At 39.4% G+C, this 13477-nt stretch overlaps 1 protein-coding gene across 1 annotated transcript; it reads left to right on the top strand.

Annotated features, from left to right (window-relative positions):
• The first annotated feature begins 1720 nt into the window (after positions 1 to 1720).
• Positions 1721 to 8190, top strand: LOC140378009 (G-protein coupled receptor 83-like). The gene is made up of 4 exons (XM_072463639.1): positions 1721 to 2149; positions 4792 to 4917; positions 5521 to 5654; positions 7382 to 8190. The coding sequence occupies exons 1-4, from the start codon at positions 1721 to 1723 to the stop codon at positions 8112 to 8114; spliced, it is 1422 nt and encodes a 473-aa protein (XP_072319740.1). The 3' UTR covers positions 8115 to 8190.
• Positions 8191 to 13477: the final 5287 nt, after the last annotated feature.

Here is a 13477-nt window from a genome sequence, read left to right as displayed (position 1 = left end):
AAATGCAATATGGTTTTCCTGAGAAAGTGGTGCCATTATTCAACTCCAAAAACATTATAGTTGTCAAAGGACTTTAAGCCATAACATTGATATGACATTAATTTGTCAAGCCAAAAGGGTTAGACCAAGAAATATCTATAACTATAATTTCACATAGTTATATAGGCCTATCAAATTATAGAATGTGAACACACTACTCACTACTTTTGTGTTTTTGTAGAATACATTGTATATTATGTCAGCTGTGAATGTTGGCATTAACAATCTGATAATGATAAAGTTATGATTAGGCCCTGCTTTATTTCATCAGTACATGACTGTGGAGAGATGAAAAGCAACACTTTATTTATTAGAGGATGAATATTTGGCACGTACATGACGCACTCAATTTAATAAATCAGAGCTGAATCAGAAGCTTTTAAGACACTCCCAAGTATCCAATGAATGTTTTATTGGGTGTCCAGATCAAACCTGTTATATTAAAGAAATAACGTTGTTGGAGTAAACTATTGTATGCTGTTGCTGTCTCTGAACCCGACGAGGACAGTGTTGTCAGATGTATACCAAATGAAAGGGCAACATCTCTATTTAGCTATTTTTGTGCTTTCATTCCATCTTTCTACTGTTTAAAAAAAAAAAAAAAAATTAAAGATTTTTTTTATGATGATGTATTTTCAAGCTTTAGGATAAGCAATAAATGTTTTTACAAACCATTTTCATTGATGTAATGAAATGAAGATAAGTTCATAAGTCCCTATGGCTTTGGGGAGGCTGTTTGTGAACAGCTTTTAGAGTTGTTTTATTGTTGTATTTATTCATGTTAGAAGGGGACCATGTACAATTAGAACATACATGATGCATTTTGATGCATTGTACCAGACTTAGCCTTATAATTTAATAGCTGAAGTCTATAATGTTATAGGTGGACTTTTTTGTTGCATGTAGCCCATTACTTGTCTCTGAAATGTATTCTTTAGGCTTGCGTTTGTTTGTTTGTTTGTTTAAGATAAGATAAGATAAGATAATCCTTTATTGTCCACACATGGGGAAATTTCATTGTTACAACGCAGTAGATACAGAGGGAAAGGACAGAAAACTGGAAGTTTAAAAAACACTCTTAAAAGAAGAACTCTTAAACAAAAACTCTTATAAACAAAAACTCCTATAGACAAAATCTCTCATTTCCTAACAAGGAATGGAGGGAGGAAATAAATAAAGATAAAAATAAAAAAACAGCTAGCGTAAGACAAGATAATACTAATAATATTTTATTAGTATTATCTATTTTCATCAGTTATATGCACATTTGTTTGTTTGTTTGTTTTTGAGCAATTCAGTCATGTTAATAGCCATGGTCTGTGCTATTGAAAACCACCACCTCCAACAGTCCTTTTGTTGGGATGGAGGTTAGCCTGAAGGGTGCAGGAGCCAGGTGAAGGCGGTTTGAGGAGATCAAGACCACTGTAAACACTTTAGTCTCAGAGTGACTATAGTTCCTCTGCTGATATACAAGAGCCTGCCTTTACCCAACCAATGAGGAGACTTCCTTCACGTTCGCCTCCCTCTCTCTTCTTTGCCATACTGTACGTTCTGCGCGCACTGAATCCTGTCACGCAGTCGGGGGGCATCGTCATCCCTCCAACTTGTTGCCTTTGTCGGAGGTACTTTTGAGAAGAAGCGGAGCTGGAACCGACCTTCGCACGTTCAAAAGGGATCAAACATGACTTCGACGGGTCTGGGAATACTTGCGCTCGTGTGGCTCGGGACGGGAGGGAGCGCACTTGACAATAACTCACTTTTGGAGGACGGGATCTTGTCGCGCGCCGAGAACCCGTTCAACGCGTCCTCCGTGCAGACGCGTAATCGGACTACGGGGTTTTTCCTGCTGGACTTGGACGAGGGTCTGCTGGAGGACTGGCGCTCTCTGGCCTCGAGCAGGACGCGCAGCGGGGAGTCGCAGAGTCGGTGCGTCAAAGGGCTGCTGGTGGCCGCGTACTCCCTCATCATCGTCATATCGCTGTTCGGGAATACGCTCGTGTGCCATGTGCTGGTCAAAAACAAGCGCGCGCAGTCCCCCACCAGCCTTTTCATCATGAACTTGGCGGTGGCGGATATCTTCATCACTGTCCTCAACACTCCGTTCACTCTGGTAAGACCGTGACTCGAGGTGGACGCGCAAGTTTGAAGATGATATCCCATTCTCTCTCTTTTCTTCTTCTTAATGTTCATATTTGGTACCTTTTTGGACGTTTGAGTGTGGAATTAAACTACTGTAATGGACCTGTTTAAATTCTACTGCAGCTGATTGCGTGATAAGGGCGGGTTATGGGTAAATCGGGACACTATATTAAAATCAGCTTTATCTTTAGTATTTTTAAGGAAATACCAAAGTCTTCAATGTAGGCTAGGTTGAGTTTATTTTTTATTTTTGTATTTTTTTGCAGAACACCACACACAGTCTTGCACACTCTATGCGGTAAAGACAGCCACATATTTGTCAGGATGAGGGAATAATGCTATTTAAAGCTTTATGAATAGTGTTTAAACGTATATGTCTAAAGAAGCTGTAATAGGTTAAATTCACCCAAATATCCACGGCCTCATTATTTTTTTTAAATGAAGCACTGTCCTACTTTACCAATGACAGTGACATAATGTTTTAAAAGAAACAAAGGGAATTTATGAATGCACTTGAACTATTTTAATAATTGTAGAAATGTATTTATAGCTTTGCAAAGTTATAGCTTCAATAACATTATCCCAAAATGCTATGTCAGGAATGCTTACACGTTTTCACAGGCAACATATAATCACTTCACATTCCAGATAAATAGATGGATAAATAACCTGACATCGAACGGCGCGACGATTCATCATCATAGATGTACTATGAACGAATAAATCCACAAAAGCAATTGTTTCTAGTTCTGCACCGATCAATATTAGTGCATGGTGAAATGTAAATTCTAGTGCTATAGTGCTATAAAATACAAGGGATCTTTATAGTGCTTTAAAATACAAGGGATCTTTATAGTGCTTTAAAATACAAGGGATCTTTATAGTGCTTTAAAATACAAAGGATCTTTATAGTGCTTTAAAATACAAAGGATCAAACTTGATACATTCACTCTGCATATAAAGCCAAGTTTTCTGCTTGCTGCTTGGTGCATTTATTTGCAATTCTTGAATTCTTATCTCCTTTTTTCTCTCTCAACTTTTTCAGCCCACACATATGGTTGATTAAAATCCACAGCCTCTTTAGAATGTTCTCAAGACAATGCAATATGGTATTTTGACAAGAAATGTTCAATCAAATGTTCTTAAATGGTGAGCCTGCTTAATTGTATTTGCCTTCCTAAAGTTTAGTCTCTGTAGTTTTGGCCTCTGATGTCTTTTTTACTGTAATTATAGGTTATATAAGTATATGAATGTTAAATATATGAATATAGAGTATAGTAGTATATGAATATATGAGTATAGCTGGTTTTTGATTGACACTATTGAGCATTTGTTGGGTTTTGACAATTCAATGTTAAAACCTGAATGTAAATTCACTCAATTAGTACTTATTGAGACACACAAAATGTGTGTTTGGTTATATTTGATGGTATTTTTGTTGTGGGTTTGGAGTACAAACTGACCCTGACATTTCCCAGAATGATTGATTTGACTGGAAATATGTGGGTTACAGCTTTATTTTAAGTACAACATATCAAACAGCTTGAGAGTTCCCTTTCATCAGATGAGGACAAAATGGACATCTTTTAACAGATTTTAAACCAATGGAGATTTTTAGATACTAACCTTTGCGTCCATTCAAAAGTATTCTAACACTATAGATTGATGTAGTTATCATAGTGGCTCAGAAGTTCATCAGGTTGTTCCACAGATTAGCATACTAACAGTATTGTTTGTTTGTTTTTTTGACTGTGTTTTGGCTAATGTACTTTGTCTATCACAGCAAAAACATGCCAATTTCCATGATAACAGATTTTTTTGCTGGAACTTCTCAATAGGCTCATGGCCATCTACAGGGAAGAGACAGTAGCCTACTATATGTCCAAAATCGTCCTTTTAACAATTATTTAACAATATTAAACATTTTTATAATAATTTAATGAAAATAGCTTTTGATTAAACTCTGATAGTGTTTTCATATAATTGAATTGCTTGCTTGGAAAAATTAATAAGCTGCTATTATTTTTGACATGATGAGGACATTTACTCCGCTTTTCTTGTTTGATCAAACTTACTCAAAAATATATATTTATTTACTGTTAAATATTTGAAACCAATCCCACAGATTGTGCAGCCACAAGCTCTGCGCACAGCAGCTCATTAGCTAGCTAACTGCTTCTCAGAGTTAATGCTAATTTTGATTAAAAACTAAAATATAAATCAAATGATTAAAACTACCAGGTTGTTTTATTTATAGATTAGGCCTACTTTAGTTTGTTAGTTTAATTCATTTTGGCTATGCCTCAAAATTAGCATTAGCGTTAGCTTTGACCAACAAACTACCTCATTTGTAAAGTCTTTAACATGTTGTCAGTGACATTCATCCACAGCTCACTAAGACAAGCAGATACTGTGGTGTGCACTCCAACAGAAAAGTTGCTTCCAAATCCCTTAAACTATGCACCAGAAAAAATATGACACGAGTATCCCACAAGGATACAAAATAGGTTCACGTCCAAGTGCATTATGGATGCTGTCTGCAGAAAAGTTTGGTAAATCGTGTTCACAGGATTTCTCCTTAATATAAAAGTGTGTGTTTTCCATCTCCCTTAGGTGCGCTTTGTGTACAGCACTTGGGTGTTTGGGAGGTCCATGTGCCATATCAGCCGATTCGTCCAGTACTGCTCTCTGCATGTGTCCACGCTCACCTTGACCGCCATCGCTCTGGACAGACGACAGGTCAGTCCTCTGTTGCCTCTCAGTGTGCTCCCATCCTCAGTAGGCCTTTTAATATTATATATTTATTTATAATATAATATAATATAACATCATCTTTTTGCTTTATTTTATGCTTGATTTAAACTAATAAAAAACAATTGCTAGTATATGGGGGAGACAACTGGGGAGCAAACTGCTTGTCTTCTGATCCAAAGGTCGGCGGTCCTGACATTAACATCCTGGTTGAGTGGTCAGATCCACTGACCCACAGGTTGGCGGTGCGATCACAGCTGCCTCAGGTGAATTCTGCCGTTGTGACCTCGGGCACTTAACCCGCCTTGCCCCCAGTGTCTGTGCACTCTGGTATGTGAATGGGTGACTGGTTCCTTGATGTGAAGCGCTTTGAGTTCCTTGAAGGTAGAAAAGCGCTAAATAAATATGTGACCATGAACCATAAATAAATAAAACAATCTAATTAGAATATGCTATGTTTTAAAATGGTTAATTCATAGACAACAGCCTTTTTTCAGAGGGAAGCATTATAGAATGTACATGCGTCATTTTGCTACAATTAGCCTTAGACGCTGTGTTGAGTCATTGGGCATTCACCTCATGTTCTCTCAGGTTATTCTGCATCCTTTGCGGCCGCGCATGTCCCTGACACAGGGAGGTTGTTGGGTGGCTGTCATCTGGATAATGGGCAGCTGCTTCTCACTGCCGCACGCCATCTACCAACAACTCCTGACCTTCACTTACAGGTACCACATCCTACTGAGAGTACCTAAAGTGCTTATGAAGTTATTTTGTCTAATCTTCTCCAGTTTGTCAATTTTGTTGAAGTTTGTAATGTTATTTCCTGGTTTGACATGAGCAGCATTTGTGACATAGGTAGAGGTTATTCCACAACTGTTTCAAACCATACATGTAAACAAGGGCCAAAATACATATAAATTGTGCAATAGTTATGATTTGATAAATATCAATACATGATAACACCTTTATTTTATTCAATTCATGTTTAAACTATCAGATTATTGTGTGTCAGTTGTGTTTAAACTGACTCTGCATTTCTCTCTGAGTCTGCGATGTACTATATATTGATGGCAAAGATAGTGGATTCTGTTTCAGAACTCAGCTCTGCATATTTAATGCTAGAGGGTTGGACCAGAGGGATTGTCTGTTTTGATTGGTCATTCAAAATTATGAAATTTAGGGTAATGGTTAAGGTTAGCAAAATTAGGATAGGGTTGGGAAATTGGTAAGTTGCAAGTACATGTAGTAATGAGTATATATCACTGACTGCCCTTATCTCATCTTATGCTATAAAAACTATAACAGGTTAGGCAAGTTTAGCAACAGAGATGAATGCATTACCCTGGAAACCAGACCCTTCTCTCCCTCTGGACCCGACAATCAATCACAAACCACTCTACATTGTGGCATTTTCTACTTTAACATGAGTCACTGGTAAGGTACTGTTGTAGATTCAACCGCCCCTCCAATCACGCACTCGTCACTCATATATTAGGCAAGGTGAGTGAAGTGTCTTGCCTCAGTGCAGAACAACAGAACATGGTTCAAGCGGGAAATTATTCTCCAACCTTTGGGTTGGATGAGTGCTCTAACCACTGAACCACTTGCTATTATGCCAGACTTCAAATTAAAAATATAATCGGATTTCCAATGTGTATGCCAAAGACGGATGTTCATCTATTATGTTTTTCATTCAATATAATAATTACTTTCACTCACTGTCCCTTTACGCGGACACCAGGCCAAACGATTGTGGAATATTACCCGGAGTTTGGAGCGGTGATCAATTGCTTAGTTGGTTGAACAAACCGGAGCCAGAGCCGCAGACCGGTGAGAGCGTTCTTTTTTGTTCCGCGGCTCACGGCATTCTGACTTTTTACATGGTTGCGGGATTTAAGAACTGTCTTTTTCTGGAGTACCTATCGGAGAGGATTTATTCTTTGACTTTGTGGACTACTGCTGAACGCGGGGATAGTTTATAGACGCCGGGAGCACCTGCGCCAAGGGCAGAGACTGAGAGACTTAGGGGCTCTACACAAACTTTTGGGGGATATATTTTGTTATCGTTTAAAGGGTTCAAATATAATTTGTTGGTGTTAAAAGCTGTGGCTTTCTTTAATTTCATGTTTTAAATGCACATCACATCTGCAAGGGTAGTTAAATTATCATAACCCAATAATTTTGATTGGTAATTTCCCTTTGGGAGTGTTACAAGCTAATGCAAGAAAGTACTTTAAAATAATTTCATTTCATCAAGTATTTGTCGTAAATATGTTTTCAAGTGAACATGCACTGCAGAAAATTACAGTCCACTTCAGAGTTGACTAATTAGTTCAAATGATGCTGTTTGAAGGTAGTTATGAAGATAGAAACTGCTTATTTCCATCATTATTTAAGTTTAGTTACTTATTTGTTACTTATTTGAGCCTGGTGTTGTTTTGTGTGCTTTTAGTAAAGAAAAGGAGCGCAGACTGTGTGTCCCGGACTTCCCTGAACCCTCGGAGGTTTACTGGCAGTACATCGACCTCTTGACCTTTGTGCTGCTGTACATGCTCCCTCTCCTGATCATCACCGCCTCCTATACAACCGTGGCCCGACGTCTTTGGCGCCATAACGCAATTGGCGACACGACCATAGCCCAAAACGCCACCCAGAGGAGGAAGAGGCGTCGGACACTCGCAATGCTGCTCGTAGTAGTCGGAGTGTTTGCTGTCTGCTGGTTTCCGCTTAACTGCTATGTGGTGCTCCTGTCCAGTCAGGCTATTCAGTCATCCAACGCTTTATACTTCTGTTTTCACTGGTTAGCAATGAGCTCCACTTGCTACAACCCGTTTATCTACTGCTGTTTGAACCCCACATTTCGACAGGAGTTGCAGTTGTTGCTGAATATGTGTAAGCGTAGAAGGCCAGTGGTGGGGTTGGAACCGGAGTGCCATCCTGTAGAAGCGGTGCAGCCCTGTCACAGAACGGCCTGGCCTGATAACGACTCCTCCAGATCCAGGCCAGGGGAGTCTCACCCGGGTCATAGCTCCTTACAGCAAAACCATTCCTCCACGAGTCACTCCCACAACCCCAAGGAGACACATGTGGTGTTCAGTGCCAGGGAAGTGCTCTCAGGCCGAACAGACATAATGTCTGTGGAGCCCATTGTAGCCGTTAGCTGGCTGCAGAAACCGACTTTATAGTGCCATTTGTCGAACTGTTTTCCATGTAGACAATCGGGAGCTTTGAATATTGCAGTTCAAAAGAGCAATTGTCACTTTTAAAGACTGTTGCTTGGATAATAGAAGAACAAAATAAAATAACATCACAATTGTGACACCTGTCTGTTGTGGGGTTTTAAAGTTTTGTCATGTAACCTATATCATGAAATTAATGTCTTTATCTGTGCAGATGTCTGTAGTTGAGGGCTCAAAGAAATTAACTTGTCAGTCAACGGAATTACTATTATTATGATGTCCACTGTGACGGTGATATGGTGTTTGAACATTTATGCAAACGTCATTTCATACACACAATCCTATTATTGTTTGTTTCTTCTGTTTTAATATTATTAAGACAAGAAATAGAATACAAAATCATGACACAGAGAGATAAACAACAAAGCAAAATGATAGTGGGCAGAAAACACATCAAATTAAATCTGGCGCAGTTACTGTCATATCTGTTCCATCCCATCTAGACCAATGTCCATCAGACATGTCCATCTTCAAGTTCAAAAGTGATTTTCTCCACTTTACTTATGTCCATAGTCACTAATAGTTGGCTTATTCTGCATAATCCACTTTTTCTGTGATGGCCTTTTTTGCTGTTTTCTAAAAATATATTTTTATTGTTTCCATTGTAAGGATTTCAAGTTCCAGATACATAGTTTTAAAGTCAAATTTCATTTAATCTTGAAAATAGTTTGGAATGCTTATGCAATTAATCTCAATATTCTCAATAAACAATAGACAACTATCCACGGACAGACAGCATGTTAAAGTCTAATTTAAGATGTCTTTGTTCACTAAAGTTGATGTTTGTGCCTCAATGCTAATGCAAACCTAAATTAAATGGATTTATTCAATTCAAATAATTACAACCCGGGGGACAGCGTGGGTTTTCGGGAGTAGTGCTACCCTTGTTAGCCATGCTAGCTTTGTTAGCTTGTGAGACAGTCTGTTTTCCACTGATGCTATGGTCTCTCAGCTTTGATTGTTTTGCTCCCAGAGCATTACCTGTCTTCTTTTTCCATGTTTACTCATCTTTTGCTTCTCGTTTCTTGGGAAATATGAATGAAACAGTGATGTTTAAGGCATTTTTCGGTAGTAGTAGAGTGAGTGCTTGTCTCTAGCCTGACGGCATAACCTTTTGCTATTTTATATATTTTCTATATCTTAAATCTCAGGTTAGTGCTGTTTTTTTTTTTTTTTTAAAAACAAAACTTTGACCATAACATAAGCTAACCAGCTAAACATCTTATATTTGGGCTTAAACTAGTCCTCAATCTACCGCTTGCAGATGTTCGGGGGCATTCTCCAGAGCAGCTTCCAAACTTTGGAATCCTCTCCTTCTCAGCATTAGCTTTTAACTCTAGATGAGTTGAATTTAAAACAAAAAAGTTGAATATGCCCATTGTTTGTATGATTTTATCTTTATATTTTTACAACACACACCTGCACACACACACACACCTGCACATACACACACACACACACACACACACACGTAAATGTATTATTTCTTTAATCTTATATGCAACCTTGCAACATTATAGTGACGTTTCTTCACTCAAGGCTCATAGTAGCATTGATTGTACCTCAGTATACAGTATGTGTATGTGTTTGTCTCAAATCACATTGCATAATATGTCTCCAACACTGTCAGGCAAAGTCTCTTCAAACACATTTTGATCATAAATGTAAAACTTGTATAAATAAACAATGGATGTGCAGTTGAACGTTTTTAATTAATTCTGTTGTGTAGTGTATCTGGTTTGTAATATTATTATGTGCTTTGGGGTGTTATGCGATTACAATAAGATGATATGTGTTGCATACAGGGAGACCTTGCAATGACTGATTTATGGCTGATGTATAAAGCTTACCAGCGCCACACTGCAATAGCTCCATCATTTATTGACACACTTATGTGATTAAATTGTCTGTTTTTATATGTCAATTTAAATACAATTGCTTATGGTGCTCTGCATAGGTTTTCTGGTTCCATATACCGAGTACTTGAGTCCAGAGGGGTTATTGCTTTGCCTGAAATGTTCCACAGAAAGACATCAACATGCATGTATTTAGCTAAGGGTGTTATGTATTAAAAATACACTGAAAAGCATGCATTCTTACTGTGAGCGTGCTCCTCTGTAGCTCTGATCTGTAACTTAGCTGCCCCTGGCTGTGTGAGATAGATAAGTTCAATGCTACCCTGTGGGACATTCTGGGCAAAGCAATAACATTTTCTCAATCAAGCATGGGGTTATAAAATAGGCTAAAGAGATTGTGGGTTATGTACAGGAAGAATGTATTTCCTATCAAATTCAAAATATGTAAAAACACATTTTGCATAAAAGTCCAATTGAAGTATTTAAGAAAAATGTGTAATTAAAAAGTCCAACTCCCCCTTAGTTTGTATTAGTTCTTTAGTAGAAATAGACGAACTGGCACTGCTGATGAGACGAAACAGAGACTTTTATTTGACTCATGTTTTGTGCTTCACGGAGACATGGCTCAGCGAGTCGGCCCCGGACTGTGTGGTGCAACTGGAGGGTTTCCAGCTGCTCCATACCAACAGACAAAGGGATCTCTACAGGAGGAAAACATGAGGCGGAGTCTCATTAATATCATTAATTGATTAATATCGCCTGGTCTTCCGATGTGACTGTGATCTCCAAACACTGCTCTCCTGTTCTGAAATATATTTTTTATTACCTGCAACCCATTCACTCTTCACGTGAGTTCGCCTCATTCATTCTGGCCGCTGTTTATATTCCATTGAGCGCAAACGTGCAAGAGGCACAGCATGCGCTTGCGTACCAGATTCTGAATTTGGAGCGGACCTTCCCGGTCTCCTTGTTTATTATCCTGGGGAGTTTTAACAAGATAAATCACAACCATGAACTACTATAGTCATCTGGGCTCTGTTTTTATTAGGAAACACAATGTCTAGAAAAACAGTCCCGATGACTACAACTGAATCTTTTTCTACAATGGAACACTCCAGGCCGAATGAGGGATTACACCGACAACCATGAACTACCAACTACCAAAGTACAGACAGTTTTTTAAAGTCCCAACCAGAGAGCAGAACACGCTGGGTGACTATTGCACGATTCTCAGTTACGCCATTCGCGCCATGGCCTGCGATGCTTTGGGCTTTTCAGATCACGCCATGATTCACCTGATTCCCACGTACAGACAGAGGCGGAAGCTCTGCTGAAGCTCCAAACCTGTAGTGAGACAGTGGAGGAGCTACATGCGTGTTTGGACATTACAGACTGGTTTTCAGAGCTGCCACAGACTGTTTGGATGAGTACATGGGCACTGTGGCATCATACATTTGATTTTGTGCATACAGCATTGTACCATCACACACCAAAGTAACCTTCAATAATGGCAAATCCTGGGTCACATCAAAACTGAGGCAGTGAAGGCAGCAAAAGGAGGCAGCGTATAGGGCTGGTGACAGAGAGCGCTACAAAGGTGAGAAGTATGGCTCTAGCACGTAGGTGTCGAGAGCTATATCTAAGTGCGTCTGGAGGAGCAGTTCTCTGACAACAACCCCGCCTCTGTGTGGAGAGGACTCTGGCTTCTCACCAACTACAAGCCTAGAGCCCCCCATAATGCAGACGACTGCAAACCTTTTACTCAAAGTTTGAGACTCCCCCCCTCCCCACCACGGCCACCTTTGCCCACACAACCTAGACCGTTCTGCTAACAATTACATTTAAAATCTTTGTTTGCACTCCACCAATCACCCATACTTATATGTTCAAAATTACTCAGTGGCTAGCAAACTAAAATATATAGATAAATGGACTCACCCCACCCATTCCGATGTTTTATGGCTAAAAATAGAACAATCACTATGCAAATGATTAAATATAGCTGACATCCCAATTAAACACCACATATGCTTTCATTCTATAACCATAGCTACTACTGTGTCGGTGTGATCCCTTATTTGTCCTGGAGTGTTCCATTGTAGAAAAAGATTTCAGATGACTAAAACTGAATACTAGCTACTACTCTGACAGCCTAATGGAAATTTCACCAAATCATAAATTCTACACAAATACCCATCCAACTTCACCCCACTGTGGAACAACCCTGACTTCATAAGCAATAAAAACACTCAACACTCAACTTCAACACATGCACTGAAACTCACTTTAAATATACAGTATTTTTTAAATATCCACAGTTGGTCCAGGAGTTTGGCATTGGGAGCAATACATTATTAAAATACCTTCAACTCAAATCTTCAGTTATAGAAAAAAATATACATCAGACCCACAAATTTAGCCTGCAAAACCAAACTTAGTTAATATTTTCTCTCCATAAGCTAAAATGGGCTTCAGAGATGTGCACACATATTATAACTTCAGTGTCAGTGCAACATTTCTGTTTACCGTTTGGGGAAAGACTGACAGAAACCAGGCCGTTCGTGCTTGAGTCGGTGATGTGATGCCCGTAGGCTCGCGTCTGTCCAGCGTCACGGAGCCGACACAGCCCGTTAAACCCTTAAACCCGTTCAAGCCTGTTAATACCTGTTAAAACCCCTTAAAACGTGAGTGTCCCAGGCGCACGGGCTCTGACTGTCGGCGGCTGTCGTGAGTGGGCCGATGGACAACATGCTTAAAGTGTTGATGCAACCCAAACAGAATCTGGCGACTTAATTCACCAGCACCATCGGCGGATGAAGTATATTTGATGGAGTGGTCAATCCTTTAGACAAAACTATGGGCAGAAAGCAAGAATTCAGTTACAGACGCTCATATTTAGTTACACGCGCACGGATCTGATTACGCACAGATCTGATTACGCACACCGAGATCTGATTTTGTTTGTGTTTAATCTGGTAAAATTCAAAGAACGTGAGAGTGAATATTTGTGTGTGTGTGTGTGTGTGTGTGTCTATGTTTCTGCGTTAACCATGCGCCGAGGTGTTTCCCGCCTAATGCCCAAAGTCACAGGGATAGATAGGCTCAGTCACCTGCGACCCCTGACGGGAACAAGCGGTAGAAAATGAAATAATGCTGCAAAGAAGTATTTGAACACCTGAGAAAATCAATGCTAATATTTTGTACAGAAGCCTTTGTTTACAATTACCTAGATCAAACGTTCCCTGTAGTTCTTGACCAAGTTTGTTCTAATTGTCCCAGTTTTGTTTTTTCCGCCAATAGTAAAAAGGGGGGAAAACATATCATATATATTATGTTGAAGTATTACATCAGTACAGTAGGTGACGGCATACACCGTTCCCCTTGGTTTGTAGCCCATTAAAACCAAAGAAGGAGAAAATGACCATGGACGAGTCGGGACGAGCCCGAAGAAGA

Source organism: Eucyclogobius newberryi, unplaced genomic scaffold (assembly GCF_026437365.1).
Source record: "Eucyclogobius newberryi isolate DKJ021-1_F unplaced genomic scaffold, fEucNew1.0.hap1 SCAF_4, whole genome shotgun sequence".
Taxonomy (NCBI): domain Eukaryota; kingdom Metazoa; phylum Chordata; class Actinopteri; order Gobiiformes; family Gobiidae; genus Eucyclogobius; species Eucyclogobius newberryi.
Note: the sequence above shows the minus strand (reverse complement) of the source record. Positions and strands in the feature narration are given on the sequence as shown.